We start from the raw sequence: 24,446 nt of genomic DNA, 5'->3' as shown, positions 1-24,446 counted from the left end.
CGCAGCCAACATTCATCCCCGGCTCCTAAGGAGCAACCTCCCCCCAATCCTCGCCACGAGTGCAGACCCTGCAGTGTCAGCCCCCTGCCCCCTGATTCCACGCTAGCCTCATCCTGATTTCAATACTTAGCCCTGGGTACCAGCTCCTGTCTCCTGCCTGGCCCTACTGTAACCTTCCTCGTGCCCTCAGTACCAGCCCCTGACAACCTCTTCTCTTCCTTATAGAGAAGCGTCTATCCGCTTTCAGATCCTCTTCAACCCCAGACCCGCTACCCCTAATAACAGCTCCGATATGCCCTTCCCAGCTCCCTCTATTTGGTGCCTGTTAATGCTCCAGTATTGATCTCCATCTTTCATTACATCTCCCCACGTCCCCTTCTTAATCCAGCACCAGTTCCCAAGCCCCCTCCTGAACTCCCCTACGAGCACTTTCTGGCACCCCCTACTTCCAGCTCCCATGTCCTCATCCCAGCCCCCCCAACTTTTCCATGACTCCTTCTCAGGCCCCCCAATAGGAGGCCTTCAAGTCGCCGCCCCAACACTCTCATGACCCCCTCCTAGTCAACCCCCAGGTCCCCAGCTCCGCCTCAGGCCCCGCCCTTGCGAGTTCCTAGACTCAGGGCTGCTTCTCGCGTGCATCCCCAGCTCCCGCCCCGCGGCCCGGTGGTCAGTCCTGGGCCGGCGGCCCCTGTCAGCCGCTGCCGCCGGCCCCGCCCCCGGGCACCATGCTGCCCTCGCAGGAAGCTTCCAAGCTCTACCATGAGCACTACATGCGGAACTCGCGGGCCATCGGCGTGCTGTGGGCCATCTTCACCATCTGCTTCGCCATCATCAACGTGGTGGTCTTCATCCAGCCCTACTGGGTAGGCGACAGCGTGAGCACTCCCAAGCCTGGCTACTTCGGCCTCTTCCACTACTGCGTGGGCAGCGGGCTAGCGGGCCGCGAGCTCACCTGCCGGGGCTCTTTCACCGACTTCAGCACCATCCCGTCCAGCGCCTTCAAGGCGGCCGCCTTCTTCGTGTTGCTTTCCATGGTGCTGATTCTCGGCTGCATCACCTGCTTCGCTCTTTTCTTCTTCTGCAACACCGCCACTGTCTACAAGATCTGCGCCTGGATGCAGCTCCTGGCAGGTAGGGGAGGAGTGGGCACAGGACCCTCAGCAAAGACGCTAGAGATGGGAGCTCTTTCTTGGAAGAGTCAGGGCTAGATTCATCTTCTCTGTGTTGAGATACTTCATGGCCAGCCCTCAGCAGCTATTGGGGAGAACATTCAACAACAGAGAGCCACCTTAGGGCCGGGGACAATCTTTAGAATTGGTATTTGGTCCGTCATCTTGGAAGCACAGGGTCAACTGATGGATTAGCATTATGTTCATGTTTCGGGGGTCTCTGTTGGCTGCCTTTGAGGAAGACAATTCTTTCCCTGAGTGAGGGCTTACTATAAGTATGATCAATTTCTGTTATGCTGGGGGCATTGATGCAGAAATTGGGGACTCGAGAGACTTGTCCTGGATCTTGAACTCACTGACACTGTTGTTTTTTCTGAGGTTTGGTTTCTCATCTGTAAAATGATGCAGAGGGGAAATCCTGTCCTGAGAGTTGGTACTGGGAAGATGTGTATGGAAAGCTTGCAACATAAGCCTCTGAAGAGAAGGCTTCCATCCTTTCAAACACACCCTTGACCCTTATTCAGGAAGGGTTCTGTGGCACAGTCAATGGTGATGAGTCCTCTGAAATCCCCGAACTGTTCTGCTGGGACATTCATCTTCCCCCAAGGCTCAGGGAAAAGGCCTTTGGGGAATGAGAAATGCTGAGATAGTTTCCCCTGATCCATTAAAGTCCTGTGTCCCCACCCACTCTTCGATCGCAGTCACATTTTGAAAACTCAGCAACCTGGATATTTGCCTAATTGCAGGAAAGGAAAAGAGAGTTGGGCCGGGCAAAGTGGAGCCTGGGGACTTCGGGGTGGGGAAGAAGATGGGTAGAGGCTAGGGGGAAAGTTTGAAGCCTTCCAGGGACGGGAAAGAAAAGAGAAGGCTTGCTAATGGTGCATTAGAGATGCTTCTTTGCAGTAAGCACTTCAGATCATTCAACAAGTGTTCAGCTTTGCAAAAGAGGCCTCCAAAGGGAAAGTGATGGATATGGATAGGAGCTTGCAAGCAACCCCACCACAGGACGTATTGTAGGGACTTGGTTCTGCAGCGTGGTAACCCCACCACAGGACGTATTGTAGGGACTTGGTTCTGCAGCGTGGTAACCCCACCACAGGACGTATTGTAGGGACTTGGTTCTGTAGCGTGGTAACCCCACCACAGGACGTATTGTAGGGACTTGGTTCTGCAGCATGGCATGTGTTCACTCGAACCTTTCCATTGGAAAGAAATCTCCATCTTTTCAAGGAAGAGCGTGAGTTTTTCACAAGGGCTGAAGTCACTCAAGGTCAAGTGCTAAGAATATAGTAGTGATGAAATTAAGACTTGTCACCGGGGCTGAAGGCCAGGTGTGACGGCAGGGCCAGGAAGCTAGTTTGCTTCCCCAAGTGGACTCTTACAAACGTAGGGAGGAATGTCTGTCCTACTGGGGGGTGTCCAGGGTCTGAGAAGGTAGTGTATATTCACATGTGGACATACTTTTTAAAAAAGATTTCTTTTTATTTTTAATTATGTGTATATGTGTGGGTTAGTGGTGGTGATAAGTTATATTCAAAGGCAGTTAAGTGTGGAGGCCAGAGGAGGGCATTGGATCCCATGGAGCTGGAGTTACAGGTAGTTGTCAGCTCTCTGATATGAGTACTGGGAACTGCATTCTGGTCCTCTGTAAGAGCAGAGAGCATTCTTAACCATGGAGCAGTCTCTCCAGCCCACAGATGTGGACTTGTCTTAATGGGACTCTTAAAGAACCATTGAAAAGAATAGAGAAAGAGAAATGAAGGGAGTGGGGATATTGTTCCATGTGTTCCAGTGGTGTGCAGAGGTAACGGCATGTGTTCTCATTGTGTTCTCCCCTCCCCCCCCCCGAAGGCAAGCTGGAAAGATATATGCTCATCTGGAAACCCAACTCATCAACTCGAATTTGGACTGTGTGGATGGGTTGCTGACCTCTTGGCCCTCCATTCCTCTGTAATCTGTGTGAGATTCCATCCTGGGATTTGATGGACAGTCCAACCAACTGTGCAATTACTGAAATTTAGCAGTCTTAGCAATCACCACCTCCAAATCCCAGCTTCACTTCCCCTGTTTCAGAGAGGCAACTATCACAGATCTGTGAAAGACTTACTCAAAGCCACTCCACTAGTGTGGGAGTGAATTCAGTCTATGGGCAGGTTTTGTTGTTGTTTGCTTGGTTGGTTGGTTGGTTAGTTGGTTTTGGCCTCCTGGTCCAAAGCCTTTTCCTTTTCCTAAGAACTGAGGAGACAGTTGGCACAGTTAAGAACTTGGTTGTGTTTTCCTCAGAGATTTCTGAGTTCTCCAGATAAGTGACTGATACACATTGCCTAATAAAGTCTCACTAGGAAACAGGCCAGCTTGGGACTGCAAGGTATGGGCTAAAAATGTCTCAATTTACAATCTTTTTACTTTTTCATGACAGTTACTCAGATCTGCATGTGTGTGTGTGTGTGTGTGTGTGTGTGTGTGTGTGTTTATGCTGTAGTGCATGCATGGAAGTCAGAGGACAGCATGCAAGAGTTGATTCTCTTTTCCCATCTCATGGGACCTCAGTTGGGATTTGTGTTTTAAGGTCTGGTTAGCAAGTACTTTTATCCATTGAGCCATCTTGCCAACCCCTCTCATGGTCTTAAATAAGCCTTTTCAGTTTTAATCCCAGTTTCCTCATCTGGGACTGAGGGACGGTCAGTTGGTTGAGGGTGTATCTTTCAGCCTGTAGGACTCCTGCAAACAACTCGTTGTCTGAAGTCATTATGATCAGCAACTGAGCCATCACCCAAAGCGACAGCACAGGATCAAAGCCTTGTTTGTCATATAGGAAGTAGAGTGCTTGCTACTTGATTCTTATTCTTTGGACTCCCTCCCCCCAAGCATTTTGAAGAACACCTTCTCAGTGGGAAACTACAGACCTCTCTCTCTCTCTCTCTCTCTCTCTCTCTCTCTCTCTCTCTCTCTCTCTCTCTCTCCCCCTCCCTCCCTCTCCATAAAACAGGGCCTCACTATTTAGCCACTTAGCCCAGACTGTAGACTGTCCTGGAACTTACTATGTTGGCCACACTGGTGTCATCTTGCCTCCCAAGTGCTTGGCTAAAAGGTGTGAGCCACCATGTCTAGCTATGGTTTTCTTTTTTTTTCTTATTCTGTGGTGTTCCTGCACACAATGCTACAATGCTGGGTGTCTTAGTCACTGTTGTATTGCTGGGAGAGGCACCATGGTCAATGCAATTCTTATAAAAGAAAGCATTTAATTTAGGGCTGGCTTACAGTTTCAGGGGTTAGTCCATTATCATCATGGTGGGAAGCATGGTGGCACCCATGAGTGGGATGGTGCTGGAGAACTAGTTGACTACTGCATCCTGATCTGTAGGCAGAAAGAGAGAGACTGGCATAGACCTTTGAAAACTCAAAGCCCACTATCAACAACACACTTCCCTTAGCAAGGCCACACCTTCCAATTCTTCTAATCCTTTGAAATAGTACACTCCTTGGACTAAGCATTCAAATATATGAGCCTATGAGGGCCATTCTATTCACACCACCATAATGGGATACACAGGCCAGCCCTGACTGTGTCAGTGTTGCATTAGTGAATGAAAAACCAGACTTCCTCTTGGATTAGTTTGACTAAGGTTGAGTCTAAATTTGAATTCTTCACATCTCTCCCTGTCTCTTCTGTCTGTGTTTACTGATCTGTAGTCTGTTGTGTATCTGATCTGTCTGTTCCTGTTGCCTATGTTTGTCCTGTGTCTCTGTGCTTGAATCTGTGTCTGTGTCTCTCACAAAGGCTTTGCTCTTTATTTATTGAATAGCATAAAAATATAGTATGGGGGAAAATGAGAAATTCTTTACAAAAATCTTAACAGTGTTTTAGAAGGGAAAACCTCAGCTGCTTGAGAATAGCGCTAAATACAGCAAATGGATGTGATCAACCTATATCTACATGTGGCTTCCAACATATTCATTGAGAGATTTAAATGTCAACCTATTTACTGCACTCAGCAAATGATTACCACAAAACATACATATGCGCACAATACATACATACATACATACATACATACAATATTCTGGGTCAGTAGCATATAAGAGTACACAACTTAAGATTAAAGCTATGTATTATTTTAGGTTGTTTGTTATAATATCTGGTTGCATGGGGAATCCAAGATATAATAATAAGATTGGTTACATTGTTCTTTTAAAGGCAATTTAACCGTAAACCAGAGCACACAGTAGAACAGCAGGTTAAGTACAGAGTCTTTGTTTGTTTGTTTGTTTGAGACAGGGTTTCTCTGTATAGCTCTGGCTGTCCTAGAACTCACTCTGTACATCAGGCTGACCTCAAACTCAGAAATCTGCCTGCCTTTGCCTCCCAAGTGCTGGGATTAAAGGCGTGTGCCACCACTGTCAGGCTAAGTACATAGTCTTAAATAATTTCAAGGCATATGATTGGCTCAGCTGCAAGGTCCCAATAAAGTTCTGTCCCTTCTGTCCCTTTGTGGTCCAGAAACATTTTTAGAATGATGTACCACCACATCCGACCCCAAGAAATTTTTTTTTGTTTTTTTGTTTTGTTTTGTTTTGTTTTGTTTTTTCGAGACAGGGTTTCTCTGTATAGCCCTGGCTGTCCTGGAACTACTCTGTAGACCAGGCTGGCCTCGAACTCAGAAATCCACCTGCCTCTGCCTCCCAAGTGCTGGGATTAAAGGCGTGTGCCACCACCTCCCGTCTGGACCCCAAGAATCTTAAGCATGTGATGCACAGTCCCTACACTCAGGAAGCTGACTTTCTACTTAGGTCTCGATATTGTCAGCAACCCTGGAGTGGTAGGTGACAGAAACTCATCTCAGCCCATCATAAATCAAATGAAATGAGCAGCATTTGGTTTATTGTCTCATATGATTTGAAAGTCAGGAGTTTCTGGCTTTCAGGGTGGCTTCAGATGCTCAGGTGACATCTGAGGGACCCTCCTCTATCTCTCAGCCCCTGTGCTGGCTCATTTAAAAACCCACTACTTCTTCTTTTTCATTTTCAATTTTATTTATTTTTATTTTATGTGCATTGGTGTTTTGCCTGCATGTATGTGTGTGAGGGAGTCAGATCCCCTGGACATGACAGTTGGGAGCTGTCATGTGGGTGATGGGAATTGAACACAGTTCCCCTGGAGGAGCAGCTAATGCTCTTAACCATTGAGCCATCTCTCCAGCCCCTAGTCCACTCCATCTTAAAGATAAAAAATAGTTACCAGTGGCTCCAAGCTCACATAGCTCAAGCTTAGCAATGACTGAGAAATGAATGCCAGCAGTCAAGTGTGGTGGCACATATTTTTAATCCCAGCACTGGGAAGAGAGATAAAGGCAATAGGATCTCTGTGAGTTCAAGGCCATTTGGTCTACACAGTGAGTTCTAGGGCAGTCAGGGCTACAAAGAGAAACCCTGTCTCAAAACACACACACACACACACACACACACACACACACACACACACACACACAAAGAATGATGGCAGTAAAAGTTCCAGTCTGACTCCTGCCAAGTAGCTGCCTCCTAATGAATAATGGTTACTTTATCCAAGACCCAAATGTACCCATCCCTGCAACATGGCTCAATAATAAGAAAGGTGAGTCCCCACATAGACTGTAAAAGAGGGAGTAAGATGACCACAGACAGGGGTCCCAATCCCCTAGGGACTTGATGTGTGCTGAATTGCAAATGTTGTAAATACACAGTCAAGACTGGCTGTGGCTTAGCTGGGAATCAAGACTAGAGGTGGGTAATGTTGGCAGGTGCAGGCTGTGGATGAGTTCAGTGTGAACACAGGAGGCCCTGGATGGGCAGGCACATCAGGTGCAGGCTGTGGGTGAGTTCAGTGTGAACACAGGAGGCCCTGCATGGACAAGCACATCTGACTTGTATGTTTTATCTCTGTCAGAGCAACAGATTCGAGATGGACCGATGAGTGCCGCAGAGTGCCAGGCAGGGGAGTTTGGACTTGAATGAGTGAGCAATTACAAGTTACTATGACTGTTATAACAACTCAAAAAAAAACAACTAGGTTTGAGTGGTGGCCCAGGACTGTGATCCCAGAACAGGGTCAGCCTCATCTACATAGTAACTTAGACACCAACATGGGCTGTGTGAGATCCTGTCTCAAAAAGAAAAAAACATTAGCATATCCTAAGACTTTACAGAACACTAGACTGTGTGCTAAGAAGCCATTTGTCCCAGGCCATAGATGTGTTGGGTCACAGAACCATTATTGTGACTCAGTCCTCCTACCTGAAGTTAGAGGACAAGTTTGTGGAGTTGATTCTCCTCCTATCCCTACATACCTTCTGGAGACAGAACTAAGCACGCAAGGTTTTGAGGCAAGTGACTTCCTCCAGCTGTCCTGTCCGCCAGTTTCTATGCTGGATGTCTTCACACTGTTGCCCCACCCTTTCATTACAATAGCCCATCATCTCACACATCTAGTACGGAGGGGAAGCTGAGTCTCAGTGTGAGTACTAATGAATCCAGAACCTTCTGTTGCTGGAACAAGGGAAATGAACTCACAGTCGATGGGTAAGAGCTGTAAGAGTCAGAAATGGGGTTGAGGACACCCAATCTGTGGCCTGGCTGAGGGCTGCAGAAGAGACCTGAGACAAGAGAATGGTGAGTTAGTTGGAGGACAGTTTGGGCTGCACAGTGAGACCCTAGGCAAACAGAGCAGAAGAGCTGGGAATCTATCTTCATCACTGCCGACATGTCTACCATGCATGAGACCTAGTGCCTCAGATGTGGGTTTGAAATACAGGAATGAGCTAATACTTCCCAGCGATGCGATCTTAGACAAGTGGGTTTGTCTCTAATTCTGTTTCCTCATCTGCAAAATAGTGTTGCACCTACTTCCAAGGATGACAAAAAAGGATGGAATAATGGTTTTTAATGTGACTCCTGTGTGTAGTCGGCCATTTGTGAAGACTTTGCTGCTGAATTTGAACTCATTGCAATGACCACGAGCCTTGAGAAGTCATCAGCCGTCAGCAGAAGGGGGAAGCTGTTGGCTTGCCTAGTTCCCTTATGAATGAAAGAAGATGCCCAGAGAGAGGGAACAGCTGAATGATTACACAGTGGGAACCTAGGCTTCTCTGTCCCCAGAAGGAAGATGAGCCTGGCCCTGGTTCAGCCAGTCGCTGAGTGTGTGTGCACACGCCAGGCTTCACCTGGTGTGCAGAGACTGGCAGGAGAGGCAGAAGCTGACATGCAGAGGGGAGCAGCTTCAAGCTGTGGCTATCACCAGGGCCACAGGCTCTGGGATCAGAGGTCACAGGAGTTGCTGTAACAGGAACTCAAGACATGCATTGCAAGCCGGGCGGTGGTGGCGCACACCTTTAATCCCAGCACTTGGGAGGCAGAGGCAGGCATGCATTGCATCCCGTTCCTTGGACTTTGCTTGAGGTTGCCTTTGGGAATGAATGAGTTAATTATTTAGATAGGCTCTTGCTAGGTAGCCCCAGTTATATTTTAGTTTGCCGTGATCCTCTTGCCTCATCCTCTCAAAAGATGGGAATGCAGGTCCACATAATCACATCTGGATAGGTTTTAGATTTTATTCATATAGTAAAATTTAGATATTTAGTTACATTGAATATGTATTGATACACAAAATTTAACAATCTTGAGTTACATTGCTAGCACATTAGCATATGGAAGGGACTCCCTCATTCCCTCTCTTCCCACCTCTCTTTCCTTCTTTCTCTTCCCTTACTTCCTCATGCTTGTCTCTCTCCCTCTCACACTGACCCTTTGCTGAAAGCCTCCTCTGTACATCCCTGTGCTGGGCTCTGGAAATGTTGGGTAACAGGTCTTGTTTAACATCTTAGAGCTCAAAAGACAAAAGGGGTCTCCTCCTATGGCGCACACATGAAGTGACTGGGTCACAGAGGTACTCTAGGGTACACAGCTAAGGACAGATGCACATACAGGAAGAATATTCATACAGGTAACATACTAAAATAAAATCAATAATTTTTTTCACTTTAGAAAATTGAGTAGGTGCTCACTTTTCTCAGCTTTAGGCATTTATGTGATCAGTGCTTTAGGTGCCAGCGGCCAGAGCATGAGCTGATGTTGTTGCTGTGTCTCCTCAACATGGGGGTGTTATTTTTTAAGGCCCTTAAGTATTTAAACTGCTCTGGGATTAAAGTAGTTGATAATGATGAAGCCCATAGAATGGGAAGTAAGGGGAAAAGATGAAAGCAAGAAGCTTTCAGAAAAATAACCCAGCCTTGTCTATTGCACCCCCAGCCCAGTTCTGATTGCTTCTCCCCTGGCTAAGTGACATGATGGGAGTCTTGGGCCGGAAGGCTGCACTCAGCATGCAGTAGGTGCCTAGTAAGTGCCCATTGCTTTGTTGTTGTTTTGGTTTTAGTGCTTTTTATTTTTGAGATAGCATCTTACTATCTAGGTCAGCGGGAGTGAACCTGTGACAATCTTCCTGTCTTAGCCTTTCACGTACTGGGAGTATAGCACGAGCCACATGTCCCCACAAGTGTCCTGTTGAATGGATCAGTGAAAGGTGAAGCCTAGGTTCTGACCCAGCTCCTTTGGTGGGAGCTGATACCAGGTGCTGAATTCTGATTGTCACAGTGATCGTGAGCTTCCTTTCACATACCACGAGCAGACGCGTGGTGTCTGAGGACGCGCGGTGTCTGAGTTGGCTTTGTACTGCAGAGGCAGGATGTTACATGGGGAATTTGTAATGAACAGAAGTTTATTTATCTTGGTTTGTTCACATAGACTTTTGCTATGTTGCCCAGGCTGGCCTCAAACTCGTGGGCATCTTCCTGGCTCTGCTTCCTGAATTCTGAGATCAGATCATGGACATGTTATATTTGTATATCTTTGTTTGTTTATTTATTTATGACAATCTCAGATAGCCCAGGCTGGCTTCAAATTCATTGTCTAGCTGAGGGCAGCTTTGAACTGCTTTCCCCTTTTCTCTTCTTCAAGCACTAGAATTACAGGTGTATGCTACCTTGCCTGAATAACAAGCTTTCCCCACTTTTTGTTTTCCTAGTGATCATGGCTGTTCTCACGAAGCCATTTTTAAAAGCATGTATGTGTATGGTGTTAGGGATTTATCCAGAACCTCATACATGCTAGGCGAGCATGCTCTACTCCTGAGCTCTGTGCCTAGCTGGCTAATGGTTCTCGAGGCTGGACAGTGCAAGGCTGAGGAGCTGGTGATCTGGTAAGGGCCTGCATGCTGCTCAGTCACATGCAGAAGTCATTATAGGGCTGGAGGCAGAAGGGACTGACTTCTGTGGGGATCTGCTTCTGTTGCAAGAGCCTGATACTTCTGAAAGGTGCACTACTCCTTTCAACATTGTCATTCAGTGTAATAGTCCATGATGCTGGGAGACATGTTTAAACTATAAGAAATAGGTAACCCCTCTTTAGGACCATTGGAAGGGTGTTGTGGGCACAGGTGTGTGCACTGATTTAGGACATGCTTGTGACTGTGACCCAAAGCTTTGTGCTAGAGAGGGAAGGGAAGTGAAAGGACAAGGGTTGTAGGAGGAGCTTGCCAATAACCTTCAGCATCCAGCCTTGGAGCTTAGGTCTTACTTACAGGCCATGGCAATCACTTTTAGGAGTAGGAGTGGGCAGGGCCTGGCAGGGGCTTCCGAAGCTCAGGTGGCTTCTGAGAGGATGGATTGTCTGAAGGCTTCCTAGGAGGCAGGGAACAGAGAAACTGGATGTGAAAGTGACTGTCCAGGCAGCTGAAGGAGAGAAGCCCATTTGGGAGACCACTGGGTTTGTCTGTGGGCTGAGGCTAAGTCAGGTGCAAAGCTTCCTTTGTGGGTGGCCAAGTCTCCGAAGTAGCATTCACAGAAAATGCAAGAGGAGGGTTGTATTTCTGGCCGAGAAAGATGAGCTCCTCTCAGGGAAATGTTGAGTTTTGAGGCCCTGGGAGATGTGTAAGGGGGAGAATCCAATAATGGCTGCACGTTTGGGTCTGGAGTCAAAGCTGAAGATCTGGAGTATCATCACATGAATCTTAGTGTGAACAGAGTTGCACAGGGATGAGGTGAGGAAGGCAAAGGGACAAGGTAAGGAAGAAGAGGGGACATCTCGGAACATCAACCATTATAGAATAGGCAGCAGAGAAACCAGAGGAGGCTAAGAGAGCAATTTGAGCAATTGAGGCCACATAGCAAATGGGAAGCAGAGGAAGGAGCACGGGAGACTCCGTGTGAGCAGAGGCATTAGCATCACCTGGGATGTGCTGAGAACAGCTGGGATTTTTCAGTGTCAGCGTCAGTGATTGGACCCTGGGCTGGCAGATGCCTGGCACATGCCCCACCAGTGTGGATCTTCAATCCTGAAAGCTTGCACTCCATAGAATTGACCTTCAAAACAAAGAGGAAGGCTGGGCATGATGGCATTTGCCTGTTATCCTTGTTACACTGAGGCCTGAAACAGAAGGATCATAACTTTAAACAAGGAAAAATAAAGAAAAGGCTGAGGGAGTCTCTTTGTTGTAGACATGTCTTATAAGGAGTGGTGTGTGTGTGTGTGTGTGTGTGTGTGTGTGTACACACGCATGCGCATTCGTGGGCATGTGCGCATAGGTGATAGGTGTCATTCCTCAGGAGCTATCCATCTTTTTGTTTTTGTTTTTTTGAGATCAGGCATCTCATTGAGATCAGGGCTCTCCAATTAGTCTAGGCTAGCTCACCAGAGAGCCTAGGACTCTCCTTTTCTCCATGTTCCCAGCACTGGGATTCCAAATACATCGCTGCCAGGCTCTTTAAAAGGTTCATTTTTTTTTGTACTTTTATTTTTTTAAAAATAAATAACACGGGCACAAAGAGGAAAGCACGGCAGACAGAGTAGGTATGAGTCTTGCAACATCAGCAAGCATGCTGGGTGCCAGTGGCCTAAGTGTGCCAATTAAGACTATCATCAGAATGGGTGAAAACAACTGACTCACCTGTGTGCCATCTACCAAGAACCCAGTTCAGCTGTAAAGAAACATGAATTAACAGTAAGTATAGGAAAACGGGCTTGGTCTTAGGTGTCTGCTGTAACAGCAGTTGGGAGGTGGAGGCAGGAGGATTAGGAGTTCAAGGTCCTCCTTGGCTACGTAGTGAGTTTGAGGCCAGCCTATGCTACATGAGACCTTGTTTTAAAGCACAATGGACAATGACCAAAAGAAAAGAAGTCCAGCTGCCAGAAAATCCCTCAGAACACGACCGACTCAGCAATAGCATCACTCGATCCAATAGCTGACCGGAGGCTAGTGCGTCCACCAGCCACAGGGAACACATTTTTCTTAAGCTCACATGGAACGTTCACCATAGCAGCCCACATTCTAGACCCAAAGCCACACAGTTATTACAATTACATAGCTAGAAACCCACACTGTGTCTGCTCTCAGAACAAAACTGACTTCAGCCAGAAACAACAGAAAGAGAGATGGAAGAGTTGATGATAACATTTGGATGTCAGAGAAATCTTTTAATTTTTTTTTTTTAAAGATTGGGTCTTAATGTACAGCCCAGGCTAGCCTCCTAGAACTTGCTAAGTAGACCAGGCTGGCCTGAAACTCACGGAGATGGCCATTTCTATCAAGCAACATGCTACAGACCAACGAACAAATCACAGGAATTGTGAAAGTACATGAAAACAACAGGATTTGTGAGCAGAAGAGCTAATAGGGAAAGTTGTAGCATTGACTGTATATACTAGAAAAGAAACAAAGATTAATCCATACTGCAGTGCTGGGGATCAAACCTAGGGACTTGTGCTTGCTAAACAGCTCTACCACTGAGCTACATGCATAGTGTAACATTTTGTGTTGTTGTTGTTTTTGTTGGTTTGCTTGTTTTATGGTTTTTCAAGAGTTTCTCTGTATAGCCCAAGCTGTCCAGGAACTCACTCTGTAGATCAGGCTGGCCTCAAACTCAGAGATTTGCCTGCCTCTGCCTCCCCAGTGCTAGGATTAAAGGCGTGTGCCCAGCTTAAAAAAAAATTTTTTTAAACTAGTCATTCAAGCCTCTATATCAATAAACTAGAAATAGAAAAGCAAATTAAATTAGTAAAATTCTAGGGCATAGAAATGCTGTGATTCATATAACAAGTTCCTTTGTAATAGACATGTCCACACTTGTGTTGTAAGGATGGCTATGCAGTCAACCGATTGCATGTATTTTCCCCTGTACATGTACAGGAGAGAACTCTGTACAAAAGCAGGGAGGAGGAGAGAGGGTAGGAGAGGAAAAAAAATTCCAGCTTCTCTTGCAGCTAGATGTGGCTTCAAGAAAACAGATGTAAATGGATTTAGGGGTAAGCACATTCAAAAGAGCGAACTCCATATTGGTGCTGGTTACCACTCAGTCTACCTTGTAGCGGAGAAGTAGATACTGCCGTTCTTAGGATCATAAAACAGAGGTTCAGAGAGGTGAAGGGACTCCCCCAATGACACACTGTTTCAAGTCTGTTAGTAAACAAAAATGGCCAGGTCATGGTGGCACACGCCTTTAATCTTGGCGCTTGGGAGGTGGAGGCAGGTGAATTTCTGTAAGTTTGAGGCCAGCTAGTTCTAGGACAGCCAGGGACACACACACACACACACACACACACACACACACACACACCAAAAACAAGCAACAAACAAACAAACAACAACAAACCCTCAGTCTTGAAATCCAATAAACCCAAAAATGATTAAAAATTAAAAGGAACATTATTACATCTACTAGAACTAGGGTTGTGTGCAATTGGAAGACCTTAAATAAATATAGTTTCTCTTTAAAAAGTTTTTTATTTTATTTTATTTTAAATTTTTTTAAAATTTGATTTTATTTTTTGAAGATTTATTTTTATTCATGTGTCTGTGTGTGTCTCTGTGTTTGTGTGTGTGTCTGTGTGTATCTGTGTGTGTGTATCTGTGTATGGTGTCCACAGAGACTAGAAGACAGCATCCGATCCATGAGGCTGGAGTAATAGAAGGTTCTAATTGCCCAGTGTGGGTGCTAAGAACCAAACTCCCTCCAACCCTGATTCTGGACTCTTGGGTAAAACAAATGTCCAAGAGTTAGGCAGCCCAGAACCAGTACCTTCAGTTCCTGAAGTTGTTAATGACTTTCAGTCCTCCGCTCCAGCACTCCTAGGATGTGACCCTTCTCTTCAGTGCTAAAACTGATTGCAAGATCCATTGACCATACACTTGTATTCCATGCATCAGTATGGATAGAGAAATGCATGAAAAAAAAGAAAAAGTATAGTCAAGGGCTGCTCCTGCCAAGGATCCGGGATCAGTTCCCAGCACCTACGTGGTGGCTCACATCCATCTCTAACTCCAGTTCCAGGAAGTCTGATAGCCTCTTCTGTCTTCCGTGGGTACCAGGTACACAAATGGTGCATAAATGTACAGGCAGGCAGAACACACATACACATTAAATGAATTAATTAAAAAATTTAAAGGAGTCTGTCCCAAGATAAACATGAAGTACCTGTCTGGGGTTGAATGCAGGCATTGCCACTTCCCAGCTGGGTGACATTTAGTAAGAGACTCTGTCCCTCTGAGCCTCAGTTTCCTCATCTGTAAATGATGTTTTTGTTGACCTCATAGATTAAGAAAAATATTTATTAGTGTGCATACCACCATGATGTGTACGTGTGGACACACATGTCTCATGCATACTACCATGACCTGCACATGCAGGTCAGAAGGCAACTTTGTGGAGTCAATTTTCTCTTCCATCTGGGAATCAAAACCAGGTCACCAGGCTTGCACAGCAAGCCCCTCTACCTGCAGAATCATTTTGCAGACCCTTAATTTTTTTTATAGGATTAAATGAGACAGTGAAACAATGTGGGAGCCTTTAGTTAAATGCTCAATGCTATTTACCTTTGGACACAAGGTCTTTCAATGCAGTCTAGACTAGCCTCATACTCATGTCTTCCCCTCATTGTCCCTACTGCTGGGATAAGTGTGGGTCATCATACCCATCTTCAATGTTATTGTTAAAGGCAAATTATTATTATTATTACTACTACTACTATTATTATATTATTATTGCAGTACTAGACACTGAACTTGGGGCTTTATGCAAGAACTTTGCCACTGAGCTATACTCCAGTATGATTTTATCAATCTAAATTTGTTATAATGCCTCCTGGTTGCCTGCATCCCTGGGTACCAGTAGACTCTAGGGTCAATGACTGGTCTATCCCAGGACCCTTGCCTCTACATCAGTGGTATTAAGTAAGCAATCGTCACTCTCAAGGGATGCTGGTCAAATGTTTGGAGGGATTTCTAAAACAACAGTACCTATTTGCTCCTATGATCTAGTGGGTGGAGGCCAGAGATGAATCTGAGTATCCAACACAGGACAGGGCAGCCTCTGCCATAAAGTCTGTAGGCTGAAGGTTGAGAGGCCTTGCTACATGCCTGCCCTGCATCTGAGTATCAGACTCAGGAGCAGCTGAAGTTTCAGCCAACATCTGACTCCCACAGACCTCAGTGACCTCATCCGGCAGGTGTGAATGCTGAAGCCTGTCTTGTCTGTGGTATGCCAGCCCCCATACTTGAGACACTTGGGTGAAGCTGACTTATTCTGGTCCCCTCTCTCCCTCCAGTCCCAAGAAAAACCATCTCAGCTTGACTCTTCTCGAGTGGTTTGGCCTCTGGTTCTCTCCCATTTCTAGAGAAGTCCCCAAGGCCTCATAGCCATTATCTGGAGCTCTACAGAGCCAAGGAGGTAGGGAGGCTGTCTCAGCATTCTCCAGCTGCCCCTGATGCTCTGGCCTCTGTTTGTTCCCAGGCTGTTTCCTTTGAGACAGCCCTTCACATACATGACAAGCAGTGGGTGACTTGATTTTACGCCTCCTTTCATGCTGAAGATAGACATCAGGCCTGCCTGTGTCTATGACACACTGCTCCTGTGGGCCCAGTATGGGGTCAAGGATTCCAGAAATTTATTTGTGAGATGTTCAAGAGGCAGACAGGGGGGGGGGAGAGGAAGAGAGAAAGAGAGGGAGAGAGAGAGAAAACAAACACAGGATGAGGGGATAGATACAGAGATGGAAGAGAAAGGAGGAATAGAGGGGTCAAATGTTAACTAAAAGGAAGAAAGGAGGGTTGAAGCTCAGGTTTGGCCATAGTGAGGGAGGGACGGGGGAGAAAGGGAAGGAAAAGATGGAAACAAAGGCAGAGAAAAAGAGGGAAAGAGACCAGTGGAGAGAAATGAGGTGTGTGTGTGTGTGTGTGTGTGTGTGTGTGTGTGTGTGTAGAGAGAGAGAGAGAGGGAGAGGGCGAGGGAGGGAGGGAGAAAGAGAGAGAGAGAGAGAGAGAGAGAGAGAGACTCGAAAGCGCAGGGAAGAACATCTCACTGAGGTCTCAGTGCCCGTGTTGGAAAGGCGGAGGAAGCTAGAGCTCTGGGATACAGGAGTGGTTTCCATGGAGATGAGGATGCACCAGGAGCGAGCAAAAACAGACTACAGTGAGGCACCTAAGAAGAGGAGGGCTAGGAAGCAACTGAAGGGATGTTGTGTCTGTTTGTCCCTTGCCAGCTTCTAATCCCACTGCTGCCTTTTGCTAGAGAGCCTGAGCCCAGGGATGAGGAGACAAATCAAGGGCATCTAGGGAGAACGACATCCAAGCCTCCTCCTCCTTTTCCTCCTCTTACTCCTCCCCCCTTCATGGCAATGATAGAGCACCTCAGGGCTTAGTCCCATGCCTACTTTTTGCTTTCCACAATACCAAATTTAAGTGCCCATGGGTGCCTGAAGCTTCCGGGGTTAACCTCTGGCTCCCATTCTCTGCCCCCCCCCATGGGGTCTGCACTTGCTTCTCTATCTGTGCACTATCTGTGCATCTTCAGACTTTAATTCTCTAGCTTTCCTGGCTCAGTGGTTTGCTGCAAAGCTGGAGAATTCTTTTATGTCCATCACAGCGGGGGTCCGGAGACTGAAGGCAGCCCCGGTAGCATGAGAGATTGATGACAATGCTGTTGGTGACATTACTTCAGGCACTGGAGGATGGGTGGGTGTGGGATGGAATCCAACTTGCAGAACTCTGGGGAGGGAGGAGGGGCTTAGGGAGCACTCCCTTGTACTGGAGATGGGGGAAGGAGTGTCAAAGCCCTCCCTCTCTCCCATTGTGGGGACTGGATGGGCCACATATAGTGAACAACCAAACTGAACTGAGAACTGAGAACAACCACACTAATATCATGTAATGTCATCTAATATCCAGGTTAAGCCCGTGGGCCCGGAGGAGTCAAGGGCCACACAGCTCAAAAAGCTCTGTGCAAGCTGCAGACCTAATACTGCAGAGAGACTGAGCTGACCGAGTATTTTCAGTTGCCTATTGAATCTGGTCCCTCTGATTGGCCTGCTGTGGGGCCCTGTGCCACTCATAGACAAGACAACCACTGTTAACCAAAGGAATGCAGTAAGATGATTGGCTCAGCCAGACGGTGGTGGCGCATGCCTTTAATCCCAGCACTTGGGAGGCAGAGACAAGTGGATTTCTGAGTTCGAGGCCAGCCTGGTCTACAGAATGAGTTCCAGGACAGCCAGGGCTACACAGAGAAACCCTGTCTCAAAAAAAAAACAAAAACCAAAAACCAAAACAAAAAAAGAAAACAGAGGGAAAAAAAAGATGATTGGCTCAGACTTGCCCCATCCCCTCCCTGCCTAGGCTGATGTTGGTAGAGTTTGGTAGTTTAACCCAAGTGGGTGGATTGGATAAAGGAACTATTTTTACAGAGTCATCCTGGCCTGTACTTTCTACCTTTATCTATCTCGCCTGAAACCTACTGAATTAATTATTCAGTAATTGTTTGTGTAATTATTATTTTTGTTAAGACTAGGGTCTTTTGTTTGTTTGTTGTCTGTTGTTTTTTTTTTATTTGCGATGGTGTCATGTTGGCTAAACTGGCTTTGTGACTGTGTAGATGAAGATGACCTTGAATTATTGTATTTTCTGTGTGAGTGCCTGCATGTATGTTTATGTACCATGTGTGTGCAGTTCCTACAGAGGCCAGAAGAGGGTTTTAGATCTCCAGAAACTGCTGTAATAGACTGTTGCGAACTGCCACGTGGGTGCTGGGAACTGAACCTAGATCCTCTGCAGAATCGGCAACTGCTTGTTATGACTAGTTTTGATATTAACAGCTAACATTATATGGAAGTTACTGTGCAAAACACTTTGAGGCCTCCTGTCATCTTTACAGTCATTTGATGATAGTCTTAACCACCCCCATTTTATATATTTGGAAACTGAGGCACAAAGATAAAGGAATTGAGGCTCACAAATTTAGCAGAGAGCTGGGCCAACATTTGAATCCTAAACCCTATAGTGTAACCTTCCTCTCTCCCAGGTAAGCTCCATGGGACACAGATCCAAGAGCCTCCCTGATCTCTGCTCTAGTCCCTGGCCCATAGTAGGCCCTCAGCAAAGACTGAATAAATTAGCACGTTGCTAAATGTCTCTCAAAAACCATGGCTCCTATTCCACAGAAAACATAAGCCTGGCACCTTCCATCTCCAGTCATAGCTAGAGGTGGGGAATCTATGGGCTGGCCTTGCTATCATCTTCTGCAGTCTCTTTGTCTAGCACCTTTGAATGAATACAAAGTGTCAGTGAGCCATGGCTGAATGAATAACAAAATTAAAGCCAAAACCAAAGACAAACTCATAAAAACTGGAGTGATGAGGTTGGGGGGAGAGTAAGAGGAACCAGAGGCTGTCAGGGGGCGTGGCCTGGCATCGATGTTTTCATGTTCTCTAAAGGCAGAGTGAAGCAGGAGAGGGTTCCCTCTTTCCCAATGCATGAAAAGTAGTTACCACGCATTCAGATTGCTTGATTGGCCTGGGGGGGTGGGACGACTCTCAGGACTCAGCCCCCACCCCACCCTCTCACTTTTAGGGAGTAATAATGCCTTCTCTTTCCTCCCGACTTGACCTCCGTGTGGGTTCTGCTCTCGATGCCCAGCCCTGTGCCTCGTCTTGGGTTGCATGATCTTCCCTGATGGCTGGGATGCTGAGACCATCCGGGACATGTGCGGGGCCAAGACGGGGAAGTACTCCCTGGGGGACTGTTCGGTGCGCTGGGCGTACATTCTGGCCATCATCGGCATCCTCAACGCGCTCATCCTGTCCTTCCTCGCCTTCGTGCTGGGCAACCGGCAGACGGACCTGCTGCAGGAGGAACTCAAACAGGAGAACAAAGGCAAGTGTGTGGACCAGAGGGCAAGGCCTGCTGCGGGGCAGGGAAGGACAACTGCAGATGAAATAAAAGGTGTGAAGCAAAAATTACACACAGGGAGTGAGCGATAATTTGGCCGTTCAGAGCACTGGCTGCTCTTCCAGAGGACCTGGGCTGATTTCCAACATCCACATGAGGCCACAGAACCATCTTAAAGTCTAGTTCTAGGGGGTTCAACGTCCTCTTCTGGCCTCCTCTGGTACTGTACACATAGTGCACATAAACACACTCAAGCAAAATCACCCATACACTTAAGATAAACGATTTTTAAAGTTATACACAGAGACCATTAAGATGGCTTAACAGTAAAAGGTACTTGATCTGAATTTGATCCCTCAGGACTCACAAGGTGGAAGGAGACCCTGGAAAATGGTCCCCAGGCTTACACACACACACACACACACACACACACACACACACACACACACACACAGAGAGAGACAGAGACAGAGACAGACAGAGACAGAGACAGAGACAGAGAGAGGGGCTCGCATGAACTCAAGCATGCATGCATGTGCATGGAGAACCTGAAAATTAGCGAACAGAGGCTGAGGTTCAAAGGTTGTGTGTTCTCATCATGCCATGCCCCACACTGTGAAGTCAGGGGATAGAGGTGACTGAGAAAGAACGCATGGAGAGAGAAAAGGTAAGTTCAGAAGCCACAGAGCAGGGTGTTTATTAAGCCCCAAACCAAGCAGAACTAAAGGATGCATGGCTTAAACAAAAATTTAAAAAATGGAAATGGGACCTTCCTCCATACAAGGCTGGAGTTGAAGTTCACAGCACTGCTCCTGCCTCAACCTCCTAAGGACTTGGATTACAGGAGAGAGCCACCATTCCCAACACATTTTATTGTTGTTTAGACAGATCTCCAAGCTGATGTTCAACTCATAACTAAAGATAATCTTTTTAAAAAAGATTTATTTATTTATTTATTTATTTTTATTTATTTATTTATATGAGTACATTGTAGCTGTCTTCAGACACACCAGAAAAGTGCATCAGACCCCATTACAGGTTGTGAGCCACCATGTGGCTGCTGGGAATTGAACTCAGGACCTCTGGAAGAGCAGTCAGTACTCTTAACCGCTGAGCCATCTCTCTAGCTCCATAACCAAAGATAGCCTTAATCTTCCTGTAATCACATCTTCAAGTATCTAGGTTACAGACCTACACCAACAGACCAGGTCATATATACATATGTTTATATATATTTACATATATAGTATAATATATAATTTGTTCTTATATAATATATAATGTTACATTAAAATATAATAATATATTTAAACATATATTTATTTAATGTATACTTAACATATTTAAATTTATAACCAATATATTTAATATATATTAAAAACAAAGTAATAATGGTGCTGGAAAGAGAGCTCAGTGGTGAAAACGTTTGCAGTTCTTTTAGAGGACCTGAGTTTGGTTCCTAGCATCCAGGTTGGGCATCTCACAGCTGTCTGCTGACTCTAGATCCTGGGGAGCTAAAGCCCTCTTCTGGCTGCCATAGGTGTCTGTGTGAACACATGTGACTTACACAAACACAGAAATACACACATAAATAAAAATTTAGTAATAACCTTTTAAAAAAGAAATGATAGATACAGAAGCTGTAAGGGTGGTTATTTGGGATTGGGTCTGAAGGGGAGGAATCTAGGGCATGAGACTGGGGCTTGTAGTATATGAAAATTATCAACAGCTACAGCTGTGAATGGTACCATTCACAAATTTATTGTACCATGCTGCATAGCTGGTGTATTATATACTGCATATATCAAGTAACAGTAAAATACAACAAGGAACTAATTTAGGGCCATCAAGATGGCTTGTTATGAAACCCTGATAACCAAGTTTGGTGCCTAGACCCCATTGTTGAAGGAGAGAACTAACCCCACAGGCGGTACTCTAATCTCACACACCCTCACTCTCTCACACATACATAAATAATATATTTCATTTAATTAAAAAAAATAAACAACGTCAGTCATACATACCTGCATAATCCCTGTCCTCTTGTGGCTGGCATAGGAGGGTCATGAGTTCAAGGCTGGCCTGAGCCACATATCAAGATCGTGTCTCAAAACAACAGGAAACAATGTACACAGAAAGCCAGACTCTCCGAGGTAGCTGCTTTTAGCAGATTGGTACCCACACATATCATCGCATGGGTCAAATGGTGGTTTATTTCATTCTTCTTCCTATTAGGGAAGGTCTGAGGTTTCCTGATGATGCTCTTCTGCCTCCACACACACATTCACAAGTTCCCCCCCCCCCTTGGGGTCTTCAGAAATAAAATATAATGACAGTGCCAGGTAATCTCCAAAGAGCAGAAGCCAAGCAGAGTCTTGTGACCCTAATGTCAGCCTACCCCCTTCCTGAGAGAAGCACTGTGGTGGATGTTTGTGTATATGGGCACACAGTCCTCAGGCTGAGTCTCAGAGCAGTGTTTCCATGGTTCAACCTACGCTTAGCTTGTCCATTCCTTATTCATTCTTATGGTCTCTGCTCTCCATACAATGGGCTTAAATGATAATATACACAGCTGTGTGCCTATTCATCTGGCAGGAGAGACCTGCCAGTGTTGTGCTTGAAGGCACAGACTAGAGTGGAAGCGGGTTAAGCCTAGGAATTACTTGACCTCTAGTTTCAGTTTCCCATACTTCATAAAACCGAGGTGATGAGAACAGATCCGTCTCTCAGGACTGTCACGTTGAGGGGAAAGTTTGTTCATGCAAAGCAGCCAGCGGGTCTGGCACTTGGAGGATACTCAAAGCTGTCAGTTCTAACAGGCCTCTGCAGGCAGGCGTTATGAACACTTTTATAGATGAGAACAAGGGTGGGGTTGGGATGGTTGGAGGGAGAGCTTGCTCCAAGCCCTCTAAGTGGTGCAGTCAGGGCTTGAGGGCAGGTTCGAGTCCAGAGCCAAGGTTCTACTCCACAGGCACGCTCCCTATCTTACGGCTAGAGATTTTCTGCCCTCTTTTATTACAGTCCTGGGACATTCTTCTGCTAATCTGACCTTAAAAACTCTGACAGATCCCTCCCACTGTGTAGTTTTTTCGGTGTTGGTTTGAGGTCAGGACCTACCCCCTGGTGGCAACTTCCAGAACTGCAAGGCTAAGCCTATGCGGATTCTCTGATGCTCCCTTGTGACACTGGATGGATAAAACTCTCAGCTGATGGGTCCATTCAGTGTCTCTCTCCTGTTTCCAGATGGCTCCCTCACAAGTTCATTCACTTTAAAGTTGGTGGCTCTGCTGTATAGAATAGGATACACTGGAACTCACTATGTAGCCCAGGCTGTCCCCAAATCTGTGGCAAGCCTCCTGCCTCACTCAGCCTCTTGAGTGTTTAGATTAAGATGGGAGCCAACTTTCCCAGCTACAACTCACTGTTAAAATGATATGGGCGGTTAATTATGGTAGTGTATACCTGTAAGCTTCATACACTGGAGGCATAGGCAGGAGAACCAGGAGATGAAGGATAACCTCTGCTACCTTGTAAACTCAAAGTCAGCCTAGGTTACAGGAGACTTAAAAACAACCCCCTACAAGAGACACCAGTGATGTGGGCGAGCTCCAGTCATCTGCATCCTTGACTGCTGCATGAAGGTGGACACCGTAGGCCAGTTCCAAGCCAAAGTACAAGCTAAACTAAGCCACCGGCATTTGCTGTGTGCCAAATATTTACACGACATCTCCTTTGACCCTTCAGAATGGCCCTGTGAAGTGGGAGATCGGCTTTATTGTACACATGACAGCTCATAGGTTACATGGTGTGCTCAAGGCTGACCTGCCCGCCAAAGACTTGGTTCTAGTCATTTTCTGGCCATTTGTGTCTTGGGGAGTGGCTGAGGGGGCAGCTGGAACCTTACAGGCTCTAACATGTCTCTCTCCCTCTCTCCCTCTCTCCCTCTTCCCTCCCTCTCACAGATTTTGTGGGCACTACAGTAAGTTCCGTGCTGCGGCCAGGAGGTGATGTGTCTGGCTGGGGAGTCCTACCATGCCCTGTTGCTCACACACAGGGACCCTGAGAGCCGGGATTATAGCCTAGGAGTTGGCCTGACCTCAGCATATCCAGTCTGCTGCCCTCTCATTCCTGCGTTTAAGCTCCAGACCCAAATCTCGAACTGGCTGCCCACGGACCTCTGGGCTCTGAAGAGAGGCAGGAGCTGGGTGGCAGCCTGGCAGAAGGCAGAGCCCTTGAGATCCTGAGAGCCCGAGTCTGGCCCTGCCTCCATTGGACCTAGTGGAGCCTGGGTCTCCCTCTCCAGGTCCTTCGGTTTCCTTCTTTCCTGTGTAGACTAGCTGGGGGTCCCTGAGGATCCCCAGGGAAAGGAGGCTCTGCAGCGCAAGCTCCTTGGACCCCCTCAATCTGGAGGGCTGCCTGCTGCTCCTTGCCCGTCAGTCCTGATCGCCTAAAGAGACTTACTCACAACACTGCCCCAGGAGGGCCAGACTCTTTCCTACTTTATTTTTATTTGCTGATGATGGTCCCACCACATCTGCCACAAAGCTCCAGGTGCCACCAGCCCCACCTCCCCAACGGGGCCTCCTCTGCCTCCCTCATTCAAGCCTGCACCCAGCTCTCAAAGGAATCTGAGCCGTGCTGAGGGAGAAAGGATAGGGTCTCTCTTCCTGCTGCTGGTAGCCCCTCATCACCTCAGAGTCTGAGGGAGCAACGTGGGCTCTAGAGGCTGTGGGTAGAGGCAGCTAGTTGCAGCAGCTGGAGTTTGCCAACATCCCAGCCTGGGGCTGGCCTGGCCTCTTCCCTGCTGGGATATCTCACTGGTGACTGGCTCCTCGAGCCTGGCCTGTTTTGTACAGCATAGACTTCTCAGGCCCATTGTCAGGGTTGGTGGCTGTGGAGAGGGGGCACAGAGGTGGGGATTTAGAGGTTGCCCCTCTCCCTCTCATGCTTCCTACACCCTGGACATCCTGCCAAGGGCAGAGACTGTCTTGCGTCTTTGATACTTTTCTGCCTAACTTGAACTTGCAGGTCACCTC

The 24,446-nt window shown here is 46.8% G+C and overlaps 1 protein-coding gene across 1 annotated transcript in view; it reads left to right on the top strand.

The window, feature by feature from the left end:
• The window catches only part of Lhfpl4 (LHFPL tetraspan subfamily member 4), a 25,069-nt gene extending 623 nt beyond the window's left edge, over positions 1-24,446 (top strand). Inside the window, exons 2-4 of the mRNA XM_031382860.1 lie at positions 646-1,131; positions 19,159-19,395; positions 23,373-24,446. Of these exons, the coding sequence (XP_031238720.1) occupies positions 726-1,131; positions 19,159-19,395; positions 23,373-23,473 (744 nt within the window). The 5' untranslated portion in view covers positions 646-725 and the 3' untranslated portion in view covers positions 23,474-24,446. The remainder of the gene's footprint in view (positions 1-645; positions 1,132-19,158; positions 19,396-23,372) is intronic.

Source organism: Mastomys coucha, unplaced genomic scaffold, assembly GCF_008632895.1.
Source record: "Mastomys coucha isolate ucsf_1 unplaced genomic scaffold, UCSF_Mcou_1 pScaffold20, whole genome shotgun sequence".
NCBI classification, from domain to species: Eukaryota; Metazoa; Chordata; class Mammalia; order Rodentia; family Muridae; genus Mastomys; species Mastomys coucha.
This window is presented reverse-complemented; position numbering and strand designations above follow the sequence as displayed.